Source organism: Monodelphis domestica, chromosome 1 (genome assembly GCF_027887165.1).
Source record: "Monodelphis domestica isolate mMonDom1 chromosome 1, mMonDom1.pri, whole genome shotgun sequence".
In the NCBI taxonomy this organism is placed as follows: Eukaryota; Metazoa; Chordata; class Mammalia; order Didelphimorphia; family Didelphidae; genus Monodelphis; species Monodelphis domestica.
In genome coordinates this window covers 204,091,344-204,116,396 of record NC_077227.1, presented here as the reverse complement: position 1 = coordinate 204,116,396, position 25,053 = coordinate 204,091,344, and the positions used below count along the sequence as shown (strand labels likewise).

At 54.2% G+C, this 25,053-nt stretch overlaps 2 protein-coding genes across 3 annotated transcripts; one reads left to right on the top strand and one right to left on the bottom strand.

Annotated features, from left to right (window-relative positions):
- The first annotated feature begins 2,008 nt into the window (after nucleotides 1-2,008).
- Nucleotides 2,009-12,539, top strand: LTK (leukocyte receptor tyrosine kinase). Its single transcript, XM_007480080.2, has 20 exons — nucleotides 2,009-2,126; nucleotides 3,389-3,535; nucleotides 3,821-3,992; nucleotides 4,448-4,598; nucleotides 4,742-4,891; nucleotides 5,040-5,196; nucleotides 5,277-5,459; nucleotides 6,332-6,430; nucleotides 7,013-7,162; nucleotides 8,367-8,462; nucleotides 8,681-8,876; nucleotides 9,210-9,300; nucleotides 9,712-9,776; nucleotides 10,036-10,165; nucleotides 10,346-10,443; nucleotides 10,658-10,750; nucleotides 10,867-10,968; nucleotides 11,124-11,258; nucleotides 11,351-11,441; nucleotides 11,823-12,539. The coding sequence occupies exons 1-20, from the start codon at nucleotides 2,084-2,086 to the stop codon at nucleotides 12,330-12,332; spliced, it is 2,859 nt and encodes a 952-aa protein (XP_007480142.2). The 5' UTR covers nucleotides 2,009-2,083; the 3' UTR covers nucleotides 12,333-12,539.
- Nucleotides 12,540-13,064: 525 nt separating this feature from the next.
- On the bottom strand, nucleotides 13,065-23,472 carry ITPKA (inositol-trisphosphate 3-kinase A). Of its 2 annotated transcripts, XM_056810294.1 has the most exons (8): nucleotides 22,837-23,472; nucleotides 16,321-16,347; nucleotides 15,028-15,124; nucleotides 14,622-14,838; nucleotides 14,311-14,515; nucleotides 14,035-14,136; nucleotides 13,829-13,900; nucleotides 13,065-13,735 (listed from the first exon to the last, which is right to left on the bottom strand). In XM_056810294.1, exons 1-8 carry the CDS (start codon nucleotides 23,368-23,370, stop codon nucleotides 13,532-13,534), a joined length of 1,458 nt encoding a protein of 485 aa, XP_056666272.1. In that variant the 5' UTR covers nucleotides 23,371-23,472; the 3' UTR covers nucleotides 13,065-13,531. The 2 variants fall into 2 exon arrangements, with proteins under 2 accessions (XP_056666272.1, XP_001371025.1); XM_001370988.4 differs by lacking the exon at nucleotides 16,321-16,347.
- Nucleotides 23,473-25,053: the final 1,581 nt, after the last annotated feature.

Genomic DNA, 25,053 nt, shown 5'->3' with positions numbered 1-25,053 from the left:
CACAGTATTGACTCCAAGATGGAAGGTAAGGGTTAAAAAAAAATAAAATAATGAGCTAGCATTTATGTAGTGCTTTAAGGCTTGCAAAGCATTTTATGTGTATTATCTCATTTGATTCTCAGAATATTTCTGTGAAGTAGGTGCTATTATTATTATGCCTTTACAGATGAGGAAACTGAGGCTGACAGATTATGTGATTTGCCCAGTCACACAGATGGTAAATGTCAAAAGCAGGGTTTGAACTCAGCTCTTCCTAACTTCAAGTCTAGCATTCTACACACTACTCCATTGTGTCTTAAAAACTTTCAAGCATACAGCCTTAAGACATAAGCAGGTCCTCTTGATTAGAAAATGCAAATTAAAACAACTCTGAGGTACTATTTCACTCCTATCAGATTGGTCAATATGACAGTAAAGGAAAATGAGAAATGCTGGAGGGGATGTGGCAAAATTGGGACACCAATGCATTGCTGGTGGAGTTGTGAACTGATCCAACCATTCTGGATGACACTTTGGAACTGTGCCCAAAGGGTTCTAAAAGAATGCATACTTTTTGATTGAGTGATACCAGGACTAGGTCTGTACCCCAAAGAGATTTTTAAAAAAAGAAGAAGAGGAAAGGACCTACTTGTACAAAAATATTCATAACTGCTCTTCTTGTGGTGGTAAAGAATTGGAAATTGAAGACATGCCCATCGATTGAGGAATGGCCGAATAAATTGTGAAATACGATGGTGATGGAATACTACTGTGCTGTAAGAAATGAACAGGATGATTCAGAAAGAGCCTGAGCGACCTCCATGAACGGATGCAGAGTGAAATAAGCAGAACCGGGAGAGCAGTGTACGCAGTAACAGCAATATAGTGGGGTGGTCAAATGTGACAGACTTTGCAACTAACAGCCACACAACAATGATCCAGGACCCTTCTGGGGGAATTAGGCCAAAGAATGCTCTCCACCTCCAGAGAATGCAGATGAAGGCAGATGATTTATTACTTACTTGGTTCTTTGGGGTTTTGGTTGCATAAATTCACTTACAAAAATGAACAATAGGGAAATAGGTTTTGCATAATACCTGTATAACCCAGATTGAATTGCTTGGCAGCTTGGGGTGGGGGTGGGGAGGGAGGGGTCATATAACTTCAGGAAACTTGTGTGGAAATGTGTTATTACATGTTTATTACATGTAATTGGTAAAAAAAAAAGTTACATTACATTAAAAAAAAGAGGGAGAGAGAAGCAGGGCCAGGTAGTAGCCCCATTTTACAGTTAAGAAAACAAGCCTCTCGTAGGTAGGAGTTTTGCCCGAATTCACCCCAGAAGAAACTAGAACTCGGACCATGTAACTGACTGATCCAATGCCCCCACCAGGGCGCAAATCCCTGTACAGGAAGTGAACTTGAGCCAAAGGGTTTATGGGGCAGAGGCGGTGCGCCGCGTGGAACGGTGATGTGGGTGTCTTCGGTAGGAGGATGTAGGATGCAGTGTCAGTGCTGGGACCCATCAACCCCTAATCCAAAGACTGGATAGGATAATCCCGTTGAAGACACTCTCCGAGGACATGGGAAAACCGCCGCTCCATCTTTCCCAGGCAATCCCTGTTAGGACCACACCTGACAGCACACCCGACCTTTACTGTCAATGGGGCTGAGAAAGGGACAGACTCTGTCGTCCGACTGCTCTACCTCTGAATTTCCTCCCGTAGCTCCCTAGTACCCTCACTTAACCGGGGCGGGTTATCAGTTGCTGTTTGCTCAATCTTCTCACTCGCAAGTGCCCCAAACGAGGTCTCCAAAGACCCGTCCAGGTGCTTTTTGTTCAAAAGTGAAATTCGGTAGTTTCTCGTATATCTACGGAGTTATACGTAGGACCATGGAGTAGACGCTCTGGGCCCCCTCCACTTCCCTGCTTCCTTAGCTGCTCGGGCCTCGAGTCTGAGACGGGTGTGGCTGGGGCGGGCTCTAGGACCCTGAGGTGCCCTGGGGCGGCCGGACACTCCTATAAGCCTCGGGCTGTCTGACAGTCCGGCACTGCTGCTCCGGAGTCCAAGCCCGCACCTGACTGGCGGGGACAGGCGGGGTGATGGAAGGCCTGGTCCAGCTTCTGTTGTGGCTTAGCTCTGGGGGTAAGCGCCATCGCCACCGGCCGGCTTGTAATTCAGCACCTGAGGGGCTCCACCCAGCCTCGCCCAACCTGAAGGAGGTTGGGACTGGACCGGGCAATTGGGGAGTAGGTATGGGGGGGGGCAAGCCCAGAAGGTCCTACCCTGCAACCTGTAGGGGTGGGAGAGATTCGGCAGGGCATTTGGAAGGACCCAGGAACCTCTTGCACCTCCCCAGGTCCACAATAGGGCGTCCTATAGTACCGGGACGGGTAGCGGGGCCCAGATGACCCCTCCACTTTTCCTGTGGTGTCTCTGCTCTTCAGGGGGGTCCCTTCCTGAGTTGTGCATTTGGATCCAAGTCCCAGGAGATCAGGGACATGCCTGGCTCTGGTCCTCTCATTAGATCGGAGATCCCGTGAAACAGGGGAGATTCGGGCTGGGGGGGGGTGTTAATGGGGGGGGTCATGGGGAGAATGATGCAAATGGGAGCTGAGGATTGGGAAGGAAGGGGCCGGGCCCAGTAGGTCATTAAGCTGATGGGGAAACAGGAACAACACATCTCAGAGCTCTGGATTCTGCTCATCGGGAGCAACAGCACGGTCAAGCACTCAGGAGAAGGGAAGGGAAGTGAGAGGTGAGGAGGGGGCCATGCAGATAGGGATTTCTGTGTGCCAGTAGTGAGGGCCTCTGTGGTTCTGACAATGGGCCCAGAAGGTTCTCCAGAGAGCTTTCTGACCCCTAAGCCCCCTTATTTCCTTGCCCAGTAGAGGATCTCTATCTCCCGACTCCCCACCTCGATTTGAAGGTAGACAGCTCTTTAACCCAGGATTACGAAGCAGCTTTTGAGGGATCAAAACTAAGGGATCCCCTGCTTTACCTGCCCACCGCCAATACTGAAGAATCACAGGGATTAGAGCATTTGGGAGCCAGAAGGAACCATAGAGATCGCTTAGACCAGGGGTTCTTAACCTGGGATCTACAAACCCATGGATAGATTTCAAGGGGTCCAGCTAACCTGACAGGGGGAAAATTTACATCTTTATTTCAATATAATTGATTTTCTTTACAACCCTTTGTGTTCCATGCTGAAAGGCCATCCACAGGCCTCAACAGATTGCCAGAAGGTTTGTGACCAAAAAAGGTCAAGCATCTTTGCAGCCCAGGAAATTGAGGCTCTTTTCCTTGCTGTTAGTAGCAGGGCTGAAGCTCAGACTAAACCCAGTTGCCACACCTTTCTAATCCTCGCCCCACCCCTCGCGCTGCTCTCTGGATGTCTTCTGCAGGTGCCATTCTCTGCTCCTCGAGCTCCGAGTCTCCCGTCCCTTTCCTGCCACCTCCACCTCTGCCGCCTCCCGTCCCCAGACTCGAGAGGATTGGTCTCCTCTCCCAGAGTGGCAGCCAGGAGCCAGCCGCTTCCCATGGCCTTTCCGGTGAGGCTCTTCCCTCCCAAACTTCACAGCTCTTCTCCCTGTCTCCCAGCCCCGAAATCCTGACCTCAAGCCCACACACTTCAAACCTTCCCCCCACCGGGTCTCACAAACTCCTGGGGGCCCCAACAAGTCACGTAGGGCTCGCTCTTGCCAGTCTTTCTAGACGTGAGCCAGGAGCTGCGGACAGGACGTGGGTGGGAGATGAGAAACCGAGAGGTCCTGACCCCCTCCAGTGATCCTCTTTCCATTCCCTTCCCTTTCCTTCCCTTCCCTCCCTGCTCCCAGGGCTAGAGGGGCGGTGGGTGTTCTCTACCTGCGGAGCTAGCGGGAGGCACGGCCCGACGCAGGCGCAATGCGACGGGGCGTACGCGGGCAGCAGCGTGGCGGTGACGGTGGTAGCAGAGGGTTCCCTACGAGGAGTGCAGCTCTGGAAGGCCCCAGCCCTCGCCCGCTATCTGTGAGTGCCTGGGCCGGAGGAGGAGCGGGCAGAGGATTAGAGGGATTCACACTAGCCCAGACTAGTCAGGGGCCTGCCCCAGCTGCAGTTAGAAAGTGATGAAAGGATTAATAAAAGGAGGATGAATTCTGCCCTGTTGAGAGCCCTCGGGGTCGTTAGAGACCCACCAAGCCTATGATCTTTGGCTAGAAAAGCCATCCCAGAGAACCCTGGCCCAACTTGGCCAGCTTCTCCTCCCTGCTCCGCACACCCTGCTTCCTTCTAAAATAATAATTAAAAAAAATACATTAAAGAAAGCAAAACTCACCTTTGAGGAGATGGAGACACGTCCGTCTAGTGAACAAATACATTCCGCTGAAGTCACCGGCTTGGGCACTGAACCTGACCCCTAACTCTCCCGGGGCGCCTAAGCCTTGACCAGGGACGACTAAGGAGTCAAGGCTGCCTTTCCCCAGGATCTCTGCCTACGGGGCCGCTGGCGGCAAGGGCGCCAAGAACCACAACTCCCGGGCCCACGGGATCTTCGTCTCGGCTATCTTCACTCTGCGCCAAGGGGAGCTGCTCTACATCCTGGTGGGGCAGCAGGGAGGGGATGCCTGTCCCGGAGTGAGCAACGAAGGCTATGGGAAGGGGGCGGGTGGGGGGAGTGGAGGCGGGTTGGACTCTTTAGGAAGCGGGACTAGGAAACGGAGAGCTGTCGGAACCCACTGTCTGTTCCTTCCCTGGCCTGTCCCACTCTGTGCCGGCAGAGGACCCGGGAGAGCCAAGATGTTTGCCTCGGGGCGTCTTCCACAACTGAGGAGAAGGAGGAGAAGGCGACTGGAACCCCTGGCTCCCTAGGTCCCAGGCGCTGGGCTGGAGGGGGCGGGGGCGGTGGGGGCGCCTCCTACGTCTTCCGGGTAGGTCCCAGGCCCTCCCCCTGCCGCCCCCGGATCCTTCTTCCTAGCTCCTGTCCCTATCCCGGGGACCCCAGGGCTTTCATTCACCCACGCAAAGAAGAGTTCTTGGGAAACGAGCCCTTGATTGAGGCCATGCCCTTCCCGGCAGATGCGGTCTGGGGAACTGGAACCTTTGCTGGTGGCTGCGGGCGGCGGGGGCCGAGCCTACCTGAGGAGACGCCAGAGAGGCCCACTGGGGCAAAGCTGGGAGAAACTAGAGAACCGGACCTCGGCGCCGGGGACTGGCGGGAGGGGCGGGGCTGCAGGTGAGAGGGCGCGGAGGCCCTAAATGACTGGCCTGCGCCGACAATGGCATCGGTCCTCAGGGCTCTTGTCCGTCTTACAGGTGGAGGAGGCGGATGGAAATCTGGTGCCCCCTCGGCCCAGGGCGGTCGCTCGCTATTGGAGGGAGCGGAGGGCGGCCAAGGCTGCCCCGGAGCTTGGGCTGCGCTCCACTGGGCCCCGACTGGTGGCTTTGGGGGCGGAGGCGGACCCTGCACCGCGGGAGGCGGCGGTGGAGGCTACCGGGGTAGGTGACTCTCCAGCGGAGCTGACACGGAAAGAGGTCTCCTTGAGTCCTGAGTGGGGATAAAGTGGTAGCGCGCCCTATCCTCGGGGACCCCGAGCATGACTCTGATTTGTGGAATCGAGAATGGAGTGCACTATTACAGGCATCGGGAGCTGCTTAGTGATTTTAGGGCTTCAGGGTGAGAGGAGGAGACGGCAACCAAACAGAAAAGTGTTGCCTTGAGCTTGTAAGCTCTTCGCTTTCCCCCCACTTTCCCTTTAAGAAGCCTGCTCTGGGATCTTCTAGCCGAATAGACTCCCTCCAGCGTCTTTGGCTTTATCTTTAGCCCAACCCCAGACGTTCATTTGAATGTGACGGGATTTTTCTGGGCACCTCTGAAATCAGGCTACCTCTGATCGAGTCAGCCCGGTAAGAGGGGGCCCCTCCTTTAGTGGCACGAGAGAGGCATGCTGAACATGTCGACGGTGATTTCAGAGGCGCCGAGAATCCTTCGTTTCACAAACCTTTCTGAAAACGTGGGCGTTGAGGCCAGTGTGACTTACTTTCTCCCTTCATACCCCGCGGATGCTGTGGGATTGTTGCAGCACTCTCCATACCCTCCTCTAGAAACCCCTCAGTTCTCGGTTGCCTAATACTGGAGGACTCCCTCTCCCGATCGGCGCTACATTGAATGGGCCCAGGCCTAGGAGACAGACCAAGTCCCACCGCAGTGCTTGGAAAACAGCGGATTTGCAAATGACCCGGGCTGGAATTCCAGCTGTGGGATGATGCCAATCAATGTCACTTCGACTCAGTTGGTCCGAGTATCCTCATCTGTGTGTTATCTAAGGTTCTTACAAACTGAAAGTATTTCTTTCCGTCTCTCTTCCCAGGAGGCGATGCTTCAGAGACGGATGACCTCTGGACAGACGGGGAAGATGGCGTTTCCTTTGTACATCCCAGCAGTGAGCTCTACCTGCACCCTTTGGCTGGTAAAAGGCTCTGCTCTCCTCACAGTCCTAACCATTAGGCTTCATCTTCTTTGAAGTCCTTTGCATGTTCAATGTAATAACAACAGCTGCATGCATTTGTACGGCACGGATAGCATCTCATTTGATGATCACAGGAACTGTACCTTTGAGAGAAATCCTATTATCCCCATTTTACAAAGACACTTAAGTGACTTGTGCAGGGTCACGCATTGGGTCTGCATCTAAGACGGCTTTGACTGACTTCAGGTTCCATGCTCGTAGCCCTTATGCCGCACTGTTCCCCCATCAGAAATCTTGGGAGCGAGATCTCTTCTGATCTGATCTGCGCAGTGACTCACCGGTAGCTATGTGCGCTGTTTGTTAACTGCGGCCGGGGCCGGAAGGGCTGCCCCTTCCCCGGACGGTTCCGATGACTCCTTACTCTACCTGCAACTTGGCTGGAAGCCTGACTCTTCCCTCCAGGCGCTGGAGTCTCCCAACTGGAAAGGCTTCCCCCTGCCTGGTGCCGGGGCTTTCCTGGACTCTTCCCCGCCCCCCTAAACTCCATCTTACTCTGACATTTCTTGTTCTGGTGCTCCGCAGTCACAGAGAACCACGGGGAGGTCGATATCCGGCTTCACCTCAACTGCAGCCACTGTCCTTTGAAAGAATGTCATTGGAAGGCTGAGCTCGGAGAGACTGTTTGCATGTGCCCAGAAGGCACCATGTTGGCTGGAGATAATACCTGCACAGGTACCACCATTCCCCCTCCCTGCCTGCCTCCCCTCAGAGCCCCAGGGCTCCTCCCACGCCTTCCGACCAGAGCACACCGAGTCTGAGGGAGGGGAGGGCTAGGGTCAGGAAAGGTGGACAGCCAAGCTGCACTTCCTCATGGTCTCCTTCCAGCTGGGATGAGGCACAGTCCACTAATGATTAGGCAGGCCAGAACCAGAGCTATGGCAGTGACTAGGACTGTGTCTCCAAGTTGAAAAAATGTTTTAAACCTTTACTTGCTGTCAGTATCAGTTCTAAGACAGAAGAGCAGCAAGGACTAGGTGCAGTCAGGGTTAAGTGACTTGCCCAGGGTCACATAGCTAGGAAGTGTCTGTGGTCAGATTCAAACCCAGATTTCAGACCTTGTGCTTTATGCCTGCTACCCAGCTGTTCCAAGTTGTCAACATTTTGAAGAAGAGTGCTGATAACACTTTCAGTCCTTCAAGCAACACAGGAACTAGCATGCTTAGAACCTAGTTGCCATGAAAAACTAGTTAAAAACTGGAAGCTATCAGATGGCAGCCTTATTCTACCCCTCAGACTTGTCAGGGAAGCTCTTCTCTAACCCAGCCCTGCCTTGATTCACAGTGGTCTTATGGTGTCCAAGGAGCTCTGCCATGTTCCCCACCTCCCTTAACCTTTTCTCCTAAGGAACACTTTTTTTTTAACCCTTACCTTCCACATTAGAATCAATACTGTGTATTAGTTCCAAAGCAGAAGTGTGGTAAGGGCTTTGGTTAAGTGACTTGTCCAGGGTCACACAGCTAGGAAGTGGTCAAATTTGGACCCAGGATCTCCTGTTTCTGGACCTGGCTCTCAATCAGCTGAGCCATCGAGCTGCCCCTCCAGGGAACAATTTATGCCAATTGTCCCCTAGAAATGGCTAGTTTTGCTATAAGGGTACCTAACCTTGAATAGCCTTGCTGGGGACTCTACCTCACTTTAGGTGGCTATCAAGGTGAGGAGGAATCTAATCTAGATTCAGGATATTCATAAGATCATAGATTTAGAGTTGGAAGGAATATCTGAAGCTGTCGAGGCCAACCCTCTCATTTTATACTTTAGGAAACTAAAGCCCAAGCATTTAAGTTCAGTCACCTGGGAGAGGAACTCTTCCTGTCTGGGGTGTTTTTCATAAAGACATAGTTAGGGAATCTAGCCATAATTGGGCTTCTCTTTACAGAATTGCCCACTCCTCTGAGCCCTCTGGTCCTGACCCTGGTGGTGGTGGTGGCCTCAACCCTGAGCCTCCTCTTGATCTGTGGCGGTCTAATAGTAGGTAAGGAGCACCTCTTGGGCAGGCCACATAAGATTCCATCAGGGGCTAAATGAGAAAGCAAAAAAGAGCCCGGGGAGACAACCCCCGAGGCTGGCAGGGCCCCCCCAGCAGGTAACGGGTTCCAGGAGGAGGTGGTGCTCTTGGTGGAGGAGGGAAGAGCCTGGGAGATGTTTTGGGAGTATGTATGGCATGAATAAACCCACACTTGCCCTCCACAGCACACCAGCAGAAGTGGTGGGGCTTGTGGGGGACAAGGCTGCCAGGCACCGAGTTCTCCCTCAGCAAACTTCGAACCTCCGCCATCAGAACTGCCCCCAACCCCAACTACTGCCAGGTTGGCCTTTGTCCACCCCTGCCCTTGCCCCTCCCACCAGGGCTTCTTGAGGTTCCTAGAGGCAATATCACTCTGCTCAGGTGAGACTCCTCAGAGCTCTCCTTGTAAGGCAGGTACTATCCCAGCCCAATACCCAGGCACCCTTTCCCTCGCCAAACCCTCCCCTACTCTTGTTCCTTGACAGATGGGACTGGTTTTCCAGGGTTTGGGTTTCACAGAAAGGAAAGGTTTCAGGGGCCCATTGAGAGCTGGCTACTCCAGGTCCACCCAGCTGGGCATACAGTAGGTGCTCAGGAAATATCTGTATGAATAAATTAAATGCAGGTTCTTGTTCCTTCTATGCAATTATCAATCGTTTGGGATTCTCCCCAGACTCCTGGCCTTTCCTCTGATCCTGACTTGTCTTCCTACAGAGCTCTGGGACACGGTGCCTTTGGTGAGGTGTATGAGGGCTTGGTGCTAGGCATTGCTGGGGACTCCACCCCACTTCAAGTGGCTATCAAGGTGAGATGAAATCCAATCTAGATTTCAGGATGTTCATAAGATTATAGATCTAGAGTTGGAATGTCAGAAGCCATCAAGGCCAATACTCTCATTTTGGGGTTCAAGAAACTAAAGCCTAGGCTGGCCTAGGGCCACATAGCCAGTGTCTGCCTCGTTCCACCACACAATAAAGAAGGGCTTGAAATAAGCATTTATTAAATGCCTACTATGTGCTAGGCACTGTCGCTAAGCACGTTATAAATATTGTAGCATTCGATCATGACGACAATGCTGGAGAGAGGGAGGGCCTTCCTATACATGGCTTCTAGGGTCTCCCTCAGTTGATGTGGTCCTTATCTTTGCCTAGGAAGAGCATGGAATGATGGTGTCTCTCCTTCATCTAATCTCTTTCCTCTTTCACTTTCTCCTTAGACCCTCCCTGAACTCTGCTCCCAACAGGATGAAATGGATTTCCTGATGGAAGCTCTCATCATCAGGTATCCCTTAGGGCTTGGGGGGGGGGGGGGGGGATTGGATGCCTGATGAGAGAAGAAGACCTAAGAGGAGGCAAAGACACCCCTAGAGTCCATGGGCCCATTTCCAGTATCTGGGGGTCCCTCACTGCACCTTCTCTAGCACCTTGAATATTGTGTACTGGAATGTACGGGTACCCGTGTTGGAGCCTCCAATCTCTGTGAGTGACTTGTGTATTTTTGTGTCTGGTTGTGTTGTGTGGTCTCTGGTGTGTGCCCTCAGTAAGTTCAGCCACCAGAACATTGTGAAATGTGTTGGGCTTAGCCTTCGGGCTACACCTCGACTCATCCTGCTGGAGCTAATGGCTGGTGGGGACATGAAGAGCTTCCTGAGACACAGTCGGCCTTACCTGGTGAGCCTGGGATCTTCTCCTGGGGCATCCCCTTCCTACCCACTTGCTCCCACATGGAGATGCCAGATTCCCCATCCCAGACAATTAATCTGACCTAGCTTTGGCCCCATCCCAAATACCCAGCTCTCTCGGCTTTGGATCCTCAGATGGAGTGACCCTCCGTTCTCCCTTGGTCCCCAGGGTCAGCCTTCCCCCCTGACCACGCAAGATCTACTTCACCTTGCCCGGGATGTGGCCCGTGGCTGCCACTACCTGGAAGAAAATCACTTCATCCACAGGTTGGGGGGAGTAGAGAGAGGGAATACTGACTCGGGAGTCCCAGGCACGGAGCCTATGTATATACCCCAGGCGGAGAAAGCCAGAAACAGAGGAAGGGGACGTCTGGGAGGGAGGGACAAGAAGTCTTTGGCCCGGGGGCCCAGGATGGGCAGAGGGGTTGGGGATATCTATCAGGCACCTCCTTTCCTGGGAACTGAGGCACCGGCTCTACAGGGACATTGCAGCCCGGAACTGCCTCCTGACCTGCAGTGGGCCTGGCCGAGTGGCTAAGATTGGGGACTTCGGAATGGCTCGGGACATCTACCGGTGAGGGGAGTTGGATGATGCCTAAAGGAGGGAAAGTGGTTGCACAGCAGGAGCGGAGAGGATCGCGTGTTCCGTGGGGGAGGTGTTGGCACCAATTTCCTGCCTCCTTTTTATAGAGCAAGTTATTACCGAAAGGGAGGCCGAGCCATGCTACCTGTCAAGTGGATGCCCCCTGAGGCTTTCCTGGAGGGCATATTCACCTCCAAGACGGACTCCTGGTAAAGGCGTCCTTTCGGGCAGCATTCTGGGCTGCCTCTCTCCTTTGCTTCTTGGGGAGGCTTATCTCAAGGGAGCCCTGCCTAGTGCTGGGGCTGGGGGCCGCCGTCCAATAGGTGCCCAGGGGCTTTCAGGCTGATTCCTGGCTGTGGCGCAGGTCTTTCGGGGTGCTGTTGTGGGAGATCTTTTCCCTGGGCTACATGCCTTACCCTGGGCGCACCAACCAGGAGGTGCTGGACTTTGTCACTGGAGGAGGCAGGATGGACCCGCCTCGGAGCTGCCCGGGGCCTGTGTGAGTAGCAGGGGCTGCTGTCAGGAGGACGATGCCCAGGGAGAGGGGCACTTAGCACGGGCATCGCCCAAGTGACAAACGCTTCCCTTCAGCTACCGGATCATGACCCAGTGCTGGCAACATCAGCCTGACCACCGGCCTGACTTTGCCAGCATCCTGGAACGGCTCCAGTACTGTACCCAGGTGCGATGGCCTAGAGCAGCTTCACACTGTTTACGCTCTGAGATTCGAGGTAACCCCGAGACAGCTGAGGAGTGTGAGGGCACCTCCGAAAAATGCAGGCTGACCCCCTCATTTTGCAAATCAGAAAACCAAGCCCCAAGCAGGTCAGGGGACTTGCCTGTCACACAGGTACGATTGGAACCCAAGTTCCTTGGTTCCAGAGCTAAGGAATGCCCTTTCTACCACACCGTGAGGCCTCTCTGAAAGGAGGTCTCATATAATGGAAGTTATGAAAAAAGGGAAGTCTAAGAGCTCCCCTCCCATCCCGGAGTAACATCTCCCCTTTCTCAGAACCAAACTTCTCCAAACCAGTAAAAGCACAACCGTCCCCTCATGTTCCAGGACCCTGATGTGCTGACCACACCTCTGCCAGTGGACCTAGGAGCAGCCCTGGAGGAGGAGGGGGCCTCCGTACTGGGGAGTGGCCTCTCACACCCCCTGCCAGCCCCCAGGGGCACCGACACTCCCCAGCCTCAGGAGCTTCGGGCTGACAATCTTGAGACTTGGGGAGTGAGCTCCCCTGGACTCTGCCTCCCTCTTGGCTCTAAGCCCCGTAAGCCTCGGGGACTCCAGCTGCTGGACAAGTGGCAGAGTCTATGGAATCCCACCTATGGGTCCTGGGCCTCCCCAGGGGCTGAGGGTGAAGATTCGGGCATTGAAGAGAGTGGCACTTCCTCCCCCAGCCCCTCCCCAACCTTTCCTAGCTATCCTGGCCCTGCGAACCCCAGTTCCCTCCTGCCTCTCACTCACCGCCACCACACCTCCGATGGGTTGTGCTGCTTGCCAGGGTGGGAGCTGGGGGACACAGGGGGAGTCTCTCAGGCTGACGCCGAGGGCCCTCGCCCATCCTAAGGCAGCACCCTCTCCAGTCAGCTCAGCATGGAGTGTCCCACTCCTTCCCTGGAGCTCACACCTCCCTCAGATGGCCTGTGGCCAGCAGTTTCCTAAAGCTGTGGCAGGCCTGAGACTCCAAACTGGGGGTTCCTCTACCTTTGCCGACTCTGCCCACTGAACTTGTACCTGTGGCGCTCCAGAATAAAAGCTGTTCCCAAGACTCTAGGTGGTTGTGTCAGAAGGTTTGGTAAAGTCAATTTCTCAGTTCAGCCCCAGTGCCCAGGCGGCTGGGCCAGGAACCACAAGTCGGGGTGTACAGCTGGCCCTACAGTTTCTGTCCCCATCTGGCTGCTTCAGGCTGACTTTAGACCTCACCATCTTTTTCCTCCTTCCAAGGCGGATTCACCCTTGCTTCTGGGCTTGGACAGTCAGGACTGCTGGTTGGGAGAGAAAGGGGGGACAGGATCATAGATTATGTTCCATGGAACCTCAGAGGTTTCCAGAGTCCTACCTGGCCCCTCCCCCTCAGTTTAAAGATGGGGAACCTGAAGCCCAGAGAAGTTAAGCAATTTGCCCAGAGTCACACAGCCAGTCAGTATGTGAGACAGGATTGGACCCAATCTCCAATGCCATGAGTCTTTGCACTACACCAGACTGCCGGTTGGGTTAGGGCTTGATAACAGCCAAGTTTCCTTTCCAATCCTAACTTCTTGGATTCTACAGGAGGGGGGTGGGGCAAAGAGACAGGGCCCTGCATCAGAGAGTTTTATTGGAGGCGGAAGGGAAGGAGAGAGGCGCACCCTCTCCCCCCTCCTCTATAGTGTTGAAAGGCCAGAAATATTTCAGTTGTGAAACTCCCAAATCGGCTCCCTTCCTCCCCTCTCCCCATACTCAAGGGATCGGCGGCAGTCCCTCTCGCTCTGGGATGGACGGGGTAAGGAGGAGGAAAGAAACTCTTGCTCCTTCCTGCCCATTAGTGTCATTCCTCTTTAGGAGGGCTGCAGCTCTGGCATATGTACACTCCTGACCGTCAGTCAATCTGCAGGCCCCCTCCCAGTGGAGGCCGGGAGTACTGCAAGGTCTATCTTGGAATCCTCGGGATTGCAAGCCTGGATTCCTTAAGTCCTGTGCATGCAAGACCAGCGGGCAGCAGCAGCAGCAGCCCAAGGTCCATGGGGGGGCGGCCCGAGGAATTCTGGGATGGGACGGGACCAGCCTCATCTCTCAGCCAGGCCCGCCAGGATGCTGATGAGATTGTCCAGCCCCAGGAGGTATCCATCCTCTCGGTTGCCTTCTTCCCAGGGCCGCCTGTGGTCCAGGGTCTGGCCATCAGGCAGCTGCGTAGTCTTCCCGAAGTCGATGAGCCACACGCCTGTGCGACGGCTCTGGTCGTGCACGAAGAGAAGGGAGCTGCCGATGACCTGAAATGGAGTATACTCATTGGCCACTAGGGTACCAGACCGCGCTTCCTGCCAAGCCCCGGCCCAGCTCGCCCTCCCCGGGATGCTTCTCACCTCGTGTCTCCGGAAGAACTCTGACACGCCTAGAGTTTCTTTGATCTGTTGCAGTCGGTTCAGGTATTTCCTCTGGAGAGAGGGACAACAAGGGGCAGAGTTGAAAAGAAGGGAGAAAGGGGGAGAGCCCAGGGTCTACTCCATGTCGTAACCGGAGACTCCAGATCCTAGACCTCTCCGTTCCCACCCCAACTCCCAGCTCTCACCAACACCTCGGCATCCTCTTCTACAAACTCCGCGAAGACCCGAATCACCTGGTCCCGACTTCGCGTCGTCTTGAAATCTGTGCTGCAGGAGCCATCGGCTTTCTAAAGAAAATGGGCAGAGAAAGGCTAGGGAGGGGGCTCAGCATTGACAGAAGGGAAAGAGCTGAATGGCTCAGGCTGGGGAGGGGCCGGGGGCTGAGAGGCCACTAAGAAGCGCTGAAGCTTCTTCTTCAGACCCAGCCGGAATGCCCGGCGACGCGGCTGCAAGGGGCTCACCTTGATGCCCTCGATGCGGAAGCCCAGCGTGGTGCTGGAACTGATACCCTCGCGCCATTGCATGTAGCGCGGCTTGGTAACCGCGCGCTGCGCGTGTTCCTCATCTGTCGGGGCGGAGGGGTCCACAGCTACCATCTTCTTGTACATATCCTTGCGAAGCTTGGGCCTCTCTCGCGCTTTGGTCAGTTCTTCTTCCAGATAAGTCCTGCGTAAAGGTGCCATGAGGCGACGGACAAGAGACTGTGGGGTGAGGACTTTGGCGAAGGAATACCCCCCACCCCAGCCTTTTTCTTTCCCTCCTGGGGGCTCACCTGACTCCCATCTTGCAATCAAGCACGCAGGGCCCGTCGAAGCCGGCCAGCAGGTCCTGAAGCTGCAGGTAACTTTCGCCGTCGCGCTCCACTACGCCATGGAAGGTGGGCACACAGCCTCGAAGCGCGTCACCCATCAGACGCGCCAAGCAGCTGCGCTCGGGCTCTGAAGAGCGCTTCAGGATGATCCCGTTTGTCCCTGCAGCCTTGAAACTTCCTGAGGAGCGAGAGGGACACTGGTCGGCCCCCCTGGCCCAGCAAGGAGGAGCCCCAGAGGACTGTAACTTTCCCCATTCCCTCCTCCAGCACCCAGTTCGATGGCGGACGTTCTCCTTTTCCTGACCCAGGTGGGGGACAGTGCCCTTATGTACCCAGCGCCGACGTCTGGCCCATCTGAGCTCCTCACCTGTGTGCCCCGCCAGCTGCACCCAGGCGTAACGCTTTTTGAAAGGGCTGATAACCGGCAGGTTCACCATGGTTCGGATCTTTTGCCAATGGTTTCTCTGAGGTAGAAAGACAAGGGGGGCAGGAATGGCGGTTGGTGAACCCTAGTGTCCTGGGAGGGGCACTCAGCTTCACACGCTCAAATGCCAAGTCTCACGGCCCCTCCCCTTGGGCTTCAGTCCCGTGAGCTCTCACGTTAGGGGCGGGTCACGGGGACAGAAGGTCTCACTCTACATAGCTTTAGAGACGGGGGCGGAGGGGAGGACGCTTAGGAGGAAGGCGGTACAGCGGCCCAACTACACCGTGGGCCCTGGGTCCTACTCTCATGCCGTCTTCTCTTCCACTTCAGCATCGGGCCAAAGGCCTTCCCTCTTATCTGACCGCAGGAGTCGGCACTGGAGCCCCGCCGCATAGCTAGGGACGGTAGGGCAGTAACCGACACAAAACTCCCCAACCTACCCATATTGTGGCTCCCAACCTGGATGGGATTGAGATCGGGGGTGGGGCAGTCCCAAGGGTTGAGAAAAATTAAGGAAAGGGATGTAGTCTGACGTAGTCAGGCCAGTTCCACTCGTCCTTTCCACTCCCCGCCCCCCCCCATCCATTCACCTCGCCCTTCCCTCGGCATCAGCCTCCTTTCCCACTCCACCCCCAGCACCTCTGCACCGTCTCTGTCCATAAAAAGAGAGGGTCCTGGTTCCCCTGCGGCATTTAGAAAGCGTCACCTTAAGCACGTTCCCAGCACGTGGTGAACTATCTCATTCAAAGAACTTACTAAACGATTTGGATGAATCGCCAAGCATTTATTAAGCTTCTACGGTGTCAGGCCCCGGGCTAAGCACTAAGACTGAACAGACAAAAATAGCTCCTGCCTTCCAGGGGGAGAGAATAGGGGAAAGGGAGCAATAAGGCAATAGCATATACATATGGAGATAGATATGCAAACACACACACATTCTATATGACAGATCTGTGATTTCATCTTTGTAGGAGGAATTTCCTTCCAGGACTCAGATCGGAGTCATCATCCGTCTCTACAACCTAGAGGGTTGCCTGGAGCACTGATAATGGCTTAGAGCATTGATAGAGAGCTTAAGATTTGCGTAATTATCTTATTTAATCATCTAGAGCTGCGATGTAACATCACATAAACATGTGTGTGTGCCTGGGCACATATATACAAAGTCATTGAGGGGACGCTAGAAATTGGGGGGATTAGAAAAGTTTTCATGCAGGTGGTGGCGCTTGAGCTCACCTTTGAAGGAAACTTTGAAGGAAGATTCTGAGAGGCAGAGACGAAGGAGTGCATTCCCGGAAGGGGTGCAGACAGAGCAAAGACAGGGAAAGGGGAGATGGCATGTCATTTACAAGCAACAGCAAGTAGGGCGGTTTCACTGGAAAAGTAGAGCTCGGCGGAGGTGAATGATGTGTCCCCGTGTTCTCTCCTCTTTTTAAAAGAGGCCCTCAGCTTGGGGCAGTCCCTTAACCCGGGGATATTTGGGAATTTCTGTTTTTGTTTTTTTGAGTGGGAGACCTCCCTTTCATTTCCTCAGAGCACTGAGCCTAAGGCAGGAAAATGAGATGTGAGCGCTGTGCTTAACAGCAACCTGGGGGTTCGGAAGGGGTGCTGGGTTGGCAGCCCAGAGAGAACTGAGTTCAAACCCCACTCCCGATATTAGCTGCATGGCCTCGGTTTACTCATTTGTGAAATGAGGATAACAATAAATAACAATAAAGCTTACCTGGATGCTGAAAGGATCAAATGAGATGATTGTTATGTCAGGTGCTTTATAAATCTTAAAATGCTATTATTTGGAATCACTACCATTTGCTACCTGTATGACCAAAGGTAAAGCACTTAAAAGCTCCTCTTAGCCTCAGTTTCTTTATCTGAAAAATAATGGAGTTGGACGAGAAATTGCTTACGGATGCATCCAGCTCTAAAGCCCATGATTTTTCCCTTTTGGGAAGTGGGAAATAAAATCTGGGGTGGGGAGTTGAGGGGAGGAAGCTCTGTTCATTCCCTGTGGGAATCTTGGCAAATAATCCTGTGGTATTAGTAATCAGCTCTGAGTTCTTTCAAATACTGCTCTGAGCCCAAAGGGAGATGGACAATCAATCTACTGGCTGGGGAATCTGCCTTATCTAAAAGAATATATCTATCTAACAGAATTTGCTTTTAACCCGTATTAAAGATTTTTTTTTTGAGTTCTGAATTCTCTCCAATACGATAGCAATTATACATGAGAAATCATAGAAAACATGCTGAAATGTTCTGGTGAATGACTACTCCAGGGCTGGTGTGGGTGGAAGGAGTAGTTCAATAGGCTTTTGGGCACAGAGGGCTAGATTCCTGGAGACTAGCAGCCCAGTGACTTAGCAACCTAGGCATCATCCTCCGCTGACTGATGCTTGGATGATTTTGCCTTTGCAACGCCTCTCCAATACAATCCCTTCTCTCTTCATACTACCACCACCCTGCTTCATGAGGCCTGAGCTATTGAAATAGCCTTCTGGTTGCTGTATCGTCTACAAACCTCTCCTCACTTCAGTTCATCCTCTCTCCATGGAGCCACCAGATTTTCTTAAAGCCCAAGTCACAACCCCCAGCCTCTACTCAGTAAGCTCCAGAGGCTGCTTATCACCTCCAGAGCAAATATAAAAAGGCCTTTGTTTAGAGAGCCCGGGCTGGAGACAGGCGGTTCTGGGTTCAAATTTGACCTCAGACACTTCCTAACTGTATGACCCTGGACAAATCTAATTGCCTAGCTCTTACCACTCCTGCCTAGGAATCCAAACCTGAAGGTAAGGGTTTAAAAAACAAACAAAAACTATATAGAAATCAGTGGGAATCATGGTGAACCATAAGGAAAGCATACAAGCTTTAGGTTCAAAGGAGCCGAGTTTCCAAGCTCCCTTGCAACCTGTGTGCCCTTGGGCAAAATCTCTTATCCTTTTTGGGCCTCGGAGTTTCCACTTCAGTAAAATGAGTGGGCTGGAACATTGCCTCTGAAGTCAGTCTTTCTCTAAATTCATGATCCTAAGAACCAGCTTCTACTCCACATTCTTCTAATTTGCTAGTCTGTGACCTTGGACACAAGTCAGTCTCTCGGAGACTACTTTGATTTCCTCACCTGCAAAAATGGGGTTAACAAACACATCTGCCTTACCTATTTTACAGGCTTAAGGTGGGGATCAAAGGAGAGACCGCAAGAAAAAGCCCAGTTAGGTTAACCCCGTTGCCATCAGATAAACGAACCCCTTCTAAGTGTTCCCTCAGTTATGTGGGTCAGGTATTGCACTTTTGCCTGGAGAGAATTTTCAGACACAAAAGGAGGTGACTGCAGGTTCCCTTTCCCTCCCCCCACCCAGCAAAATGGGTGCAGTTTGTCTCACGGTCCCCTCCCACTAAGTTTCTCTTGGCTGACTTTATTGGCCAGCCAGGCCTCCTCCCCTCTGCTGTCCCCCTCTCTCTAAAATTACCTGCCCTTCCACTGCGCCATCAAATCAAAATCTCCATTCCCACAGGTAAGAAGAAAGCAATTTGCCTAATCAGATCAAGTAATTCACATTTCACAGACCTAACTCTCCCTGGAGGGTATTTGCATTAGGAAAAAAAAAAAGGAGCTTGTGGACTCTCTAAATGAATCTCTAATTGATGGGAAAAGGGGAAAGTGTGGAGAGCCAGGGTGGCCTGGAGGCTAGAAAGCCTGGAATGGAGTATGAAAGGCCAGGATTTTATAGTCCAGTCACAACACCAAAAAGGAATGTGACCTTGGGCAAGTCACTTAACCTTTTAATGCCCCAGATTGCTTTCGGTATTTATAGAGGGAGTTTCCTTCCTAAAAGGGGAGCGGGAGGAAGAAACATGGGAGATATTTTTGAGCCTGGAAAGCCCTCTGAGGCTGCTGCTTCTTCTTTCTTTTAACCCTTGCCTTCCATCTTAGTACCAGTTCTAAGACAAGATCGCAGGGTTAAGCGACTTTCTTAGGGTGGAAAAGTTAAGAAGTGTCCAAGGCCAAAAATGAACCCAGGTCCTCCTGAATCTAGGCCTGGTGCTCTATCCACTGCCAGTTCACAAGCTCTGTGCTTCCCCCCAACCCAGGACAGAACAAGGATCTCCCAGATTAAATAGAGGAACTTCTAAATGTTTGAAGTATCCTGATATGACTGTTTATCCTCTGACTAAGGAGGGATGCAAGGAGAGGTTCCAGCTGGAGACTCCACGAGGAGATGGATTGTTTGTAAGATTAGGAATAGAAGGCCTGAGTTCGAGTGGCGACTCTGCCACTTATGGATGCCCTGACCTTGGCCAGGCACTTGGAAAAGACCCCCAAGTGTCAGTCCTAACTCGCTGGAGGCTGGCTTTGGACTCCAGACTGGGGACCCTCCCTTTAGGCTCAAGCCAGATTGTATTGAAAGGTCAGAGATGCCCAACTTCCAGGTCGCTTGGCTCCCAGGCCTTGGGTGTAGGGATACAGTTCTTGGCTGGCACAGATACCCAAGGAAGCACACCTACACCCCTGTTCCTGTGAAAGCCTTCGTCAGCTCTCCGCCCTCCTGAAAGTAGTTTCCTGGCCCAGCCCAAGTCGGACAAGGAAGGGGTGGGGACCTGAGATGACTGTCGTTGGTAACCTCTGCCTGAATCAGAGCCTAGTGCATTGGCCAGTAGCCAGCTCAAGTCTAGACCAGGTTGGGCAGGTACAGCTGTGTTGGGAGCCCAACCAAAACTGGGCTAGAGTCAACAGGGAAGCCTGGGCCCTTCTGCTGGGGGGGGGGGTTAAGGGGGGGGAAGCCGGGGCGAACCTGGAGGCCCCGCCTCCAAGCGCATCCGGCCCCTTCCCCCGGCAGGTGCATCCTCCCCGGGCGGCTTCCTGCCTGTGGCCAGGGTGATGTTGAGCCAAGCTCAGTGTCGTCGGGGTAAAGCGAGGTGTAAGAAAAGCCAGAAGGGATCCCTCAGCTTCTAGTCAGGCAGGGGCAGGAGCAAGGCCTCACCTCTCTAAGGCCGGGAGGCAAAGTCCGCCTGCGTCCCTCCCCCGTCCCCCAGGCAGCTTGGTCAACAGTCCCCAGCTCGCTTATCTCCCGCCGCCGCTGTTTGCCTTCGGGGAGGCCCACGGCTAAGCTGGGGGATGGGAAGAGGCTGGGGAGGGCAGCCCCAAGGCTGCCAAGACCCAGCACCATACCCAGACTTTCCGAGTGTCTCCCAGTGTGCACCTGACCCGAGGCTGCGAGCCCCGAGCCTAGCGCAGCCAGCCCCCTCCCCATCGCGAGGCCAGGTCTCTCTGGCTTCCTCACTTCCCACGCCACCCCAGCAGCCAGCTCGTATCTGATCCTCGAGGCCAGAGAGGCAAGTGAGGGGGAAAAGCGAGTGGCTGCCCCCGCCAGACCCTCCTCACACCTCGAGCACCCACGGGCAGCGCCCCCGCCTGCCTCTCAGCTGTCAGGTTTGAATGGCAGAGCGGCCGCCCCCGAGCTGCTGCTGCTACTGCCTTTCGAGCAGGGGGAGGGGAATGGGAATGGAAAAGGGAGATGAGGCGAGGCTAAGGCCTAGGAGGGAAGGGGCTCAGGAGCCTCATCGCCCCATTCCGGGATCGTGTACCCACACGCTTAGGGCTCCTAGTTTCCCATTCGGACTGGTCGGCAGGAGAGCTTCCCAGGCCTTTGGCTCTACCTCTGTCCCTAGAGCAACACGTCTTGTGCGCAGGCACACCTTGGGAAAGGGAGAGTGTGTGTGTGTGTGTGTGTGTGTGTGTGTGTGTGTGTGTGTGTGCACGCGCCCGTCTTCGCGAGCGCGCGCGTCCTTCTATAAAGACTTTTATTCCTTCTTTTGTCATTAACCCCCTCAAAATTCCCAGGAGACAGGTATTTTTAGCTCTAGATGGCGGGGAATTGAGTCACGGAGCGAATACGTGACTTGTCCAACTACGTACACCAAGTTTGCAGCAAAGTCAGAAACAGGACCCGGGAGTGTCTTAAGCATAAGATTTCCATGGATGGAGCAGGTACTCCTCTGCTTCTTGCAACCCATCATTCTTATCCCCGTCCTATCCCTTGGCTCTGTTCTTGTCTTCTTGCTTCCAAGAGGCCAAAGAAAGTGGTCCCCCCACTCTTGGGTAGGCCAGGAGCCCCTTGAGCCAGAGGAGCCAGAAAGCCCAGGTCCAAAAAAAGCAATCTACTTTGAACTGAAGAATCCTTATCTCTCCCTCCTCCCAAGGTCTCGAGTGCCCCCCCCCACTTCCCTACTCCTCTTCTTCCCCCCACCCCCTCCCCACCTCCACTCCCCGGGGCTCTTATGTAAGCTCAAAGCTGGAATAGCTCCCTCATTCTGGTCTCAGTTAGGATACGTGGGCGCCTATTTTAAGGTGCTTTGGTCCAAAAGAGAAAGGGACAGGATTGCTCTCCATTTGGGTTCCACACGCTTATGTGCAGCCTCAAGCATGCACACACGCGCACAAACCCATGGAGGAGGCGGGCTGTCCAAGAGAGCAGGATAGGGGCAGAAGCTCAAGTATGGTCAAACCCCTAGACACACTGACCCTAAAGAAAAGAGAAACTTGATGTGGGGAGGGGTCGAAAGTGTTTCTAGAAGTGGCAGGAAAGGGAACAGCTCTGATTCCGGACTTTTCCCATTTCCGTAAGCCTCCAGTCAAAGCAGAAGGGGCAAGAGATAGGTTCTCCGCCTCAATTTACCTCCTTGAAGAATAACACCCACCTCCTCCCCATCGAGACAGGGTTTTGAATCATAGGTAGGCTCTAACAAGTCGAGCCTCAGGCCTGGACTTGAGGGGAAGGCAAAGGGGGTGCAAGTCTTCCCCCAGCCCAAATGGTCCCTTGTTCCTACATCAGGGAATAAACTGCCTGCCGGGAGCCCAGAGCAGACGGCAACAGCTCTGAGACAGGAGCCAGGAGAGCCACTCCACACCCACTCGGGAGAGAGAAACCGTAGCAACTGAGGAGGATGGGAAAGTCGACGCCCTGGGATGGGGGTGGCAGCACCCTCCATTCTAAGAGTTCCTGTGCCAGAAAAGGACCAGTGAGTCTCTTCCAATACCCTGGACACCCTTCCTCTGAGAGCCAGTACCAGTAGAGAGTTATGTCACGCTTCTCCATCATTCAATTCAATGCAATAAACATTTATTAAATGCCTACTGTGTGCGAGGCCCTGGGTTAGGTGCTGAGGATATACTTCCAAATCCAGCTTCTTCTTCCCTGGAACTTACAGCCACATTAAGGAGAAACAAACTTAGGGCAAGGGCCGCTGACCACCCCCTTCATTCTTCAGATACTCCATCCCAGAGTTGAGTGGCTATTAGGGTGGCCTATCTCTGGACGAAGTTTCTGGGACAAAATGTCACTGTACCCATCTCGGGGGGCTAGGGTCCTTCCTCAAAACCCAGAGGGACCAGTTCGCCCAGGCTGGCCCGCCCACTCTCGGGTGGAGGATCTCATATCTAATTCTCTCCTAGTTCTACCAACAGGCGTTCTGAGGCATATGGGCAGCAGACGGCGCCGGGAGTGAGACAGGGACAGAGGGGAGGCGGTCTGGAGATACACCTTCCAATGCAGCCCAAACCCTGGTGTGGGGTCTCCCTGGTACTTGGCTTCCTCTTCTCCCATCCGATATTCAGGAGGGATTTCCCTGCTAGACACCTGCCTTGGAGGTGTTGTGTCCCGAGGGCACAGCCCCCAACACTATCCCTCTTCCTGCCCTGCCCCGCCCCCAAGCTCGACCCTGCCCCGCCCCGGTCCCTGTCCCCGCTCCCCCCGGTACCTGGCCCACTTCTTCGCTCTGTTCTAGCTGCACGTTGCCTCGGCTCCGGCTCTCGCTGTCGCTCAGCAGATCATCCTCGGAGTCCTCGGGCAGCGATGAGGAGCCGGTAGAGGAGACCGACGACGTGGAGAGGCGGCGGGGCTGTTGCAGGTGCGTGGAGCCCGCGGTGTTGAGCCAGCCGCCCTCTGACTCCGGTGGTCCGGGACTAGATGGAGTCCCGTCCGGCTCCTCAGCGGTCACAGTTAGCTGGGGGATCATCACCGGGACCGGGGCCGGGGCTGGGGCCGGGGCAGGGGCTGGGGCCGGGGCAGGGGCCGGGTGGGGCAGCCCGTTAGGGACTCGTCCCCCGCGCCGCTTGCCCCGGGGAGCCCGAGGGGCCCCAGCTGCCGCCGCCGCCGCCGCCGCAGCGCACCGAGCCTCGAAGAGCAGGCGCAGCTCCCCGACGCTTCGCCGCGGGGCCCGAGCCAGCGCAGGGCTGCCGTGCCCGGGGTCCCCCGGCTGCGCCATGCCCGTCGGGCCACCGGGGAGTGTCATGTCCCGGGCAGAGCAACAGAAGCGGAGCCCACCAGCCCGCGGCGCCGCGGGGACTGGGGACGCTGGGCGCCCACAGCTCCGGTCGCCCCGGGGGGCGGGGCTTCGCGGGGGCGGGGCAATTCCTGAAGGAGCCCCACCCCCTTCCCCCTCCTTTCACTTTCAGAGAAAACCTCCGGCTGGCTGGGGCGTGACTCCTCGAGGGGTGGGGGGCGGGCAGATTAGGGCCACACCTCCTCCCGCCACGCTGGGAAACCCCGCGGGGAACCGCGAGGGAGGGGTCTAGAAGGAGACATGAAACCAGGGGCCCAGCCCCCAGGAGCGTCCGTGGGGAAGAGACCCACTTCCCTGCGACTCAGTCTCTGCCTCCGAGCATTTGGCTGAGACTACCTGGAGGCCTGCCCTGTCCTTGGCACTGCGTCCTAGGCTTCCGAGCTGGAAGCAATTCCGGGAGTTCTCGGGGTGCAGCTGGTTCCTGCGCAGACCCTCAGCTCAGGGCCACGTGCCTTTACCTCCACACTGGAGGAGAGGCGGAGCGGAGGAGGAGGAGGAGCCTAGACCTTCCTGGGACCACCTCTTCCCTCTTTGGCCTTCCCTCTTGCTTTCCTTAGCTATCTCTAGCACAGATTGCTCCCACTCCCCGCTGTCTCCAGTGCTTTTCTAGGCTCTGACACTACCTCGCCGCCTTCCCTTTTCTACCCAAGGTTCTCTGCCACCGATTTCCTTAAAGCGCTCCCACCCTGTGGGCGTCGGCAGCAAAGCAAGGGACTCTGCCCTGGAAAAGGAGCTGGGCTACCTGAGCCAAGGTTTCTCTTAGCTAAGTTTCTCCTCCCTTCGGCATAGAACAAGGTCAGGAGGCGGAAACCTGACTTCCCCAGGTACCAAGAGCTTCACTGTGGCCTGAGAGCACTGGCCCATGCCAGTGGAGACCCTGGCAGGCTTGTGGTGGGAAGGATGTGCGCTCCCACTAAACGCTCCCTAAATCCAAATCTCCTGAATATATATAGGTACAGTACTTGCCCCAGGAACCCAGGCCTGGGAGTTAAACGACCAGGTTCTTGTCCCAGATCTCCCATTAACTAATTGTGTCTCCCCTTCAGTAAATCACTTAGCTCAGTTTCCTCGGGTTTCGAATAAATGGTAATAGAAATATGCGGCTCGACTTCACAAAGCTCTTGTGAGATAAACTAAGATAACAGGAAAACTCTCTTAGAAGAGTCTCACAAATGGAAAGGGATGCTTAGACTAGCATCTGAGAATAGAATGGAATGGAATAGAATTGAGGCAAGTTAAATGACTTCCTTAAGGCCACACAGCCGGAATGAAAGGGTTAAGGACTTTGGAAGCGTTCTGCCTTTTCTTTTGTCTACTACAACCAAGTTGGTCTGATTCTAATAAGAGGAAATTCAACAGGGATCCATATAAAGACCTGAGCAAGTCTCTTAACCTGTTAGTGTTCTAGGAAACTCCCTAAGACAGACAGGAAGTTGCAGAGAAGATGCCAGTCTGCACTTATATAGAGTTAATTTCCTCATAGGGCAGTTCCTAATTCCAGTGAAATCCCAGATCCAATATCTATATACAAACCAATATCTAAAATCCTATCCCCTAATACAACTACAGTTTAGGTTCCTTAAGGGTGAAAACCACACATCTTACCTTATCTTCTCCTACCCTTCCACAGGA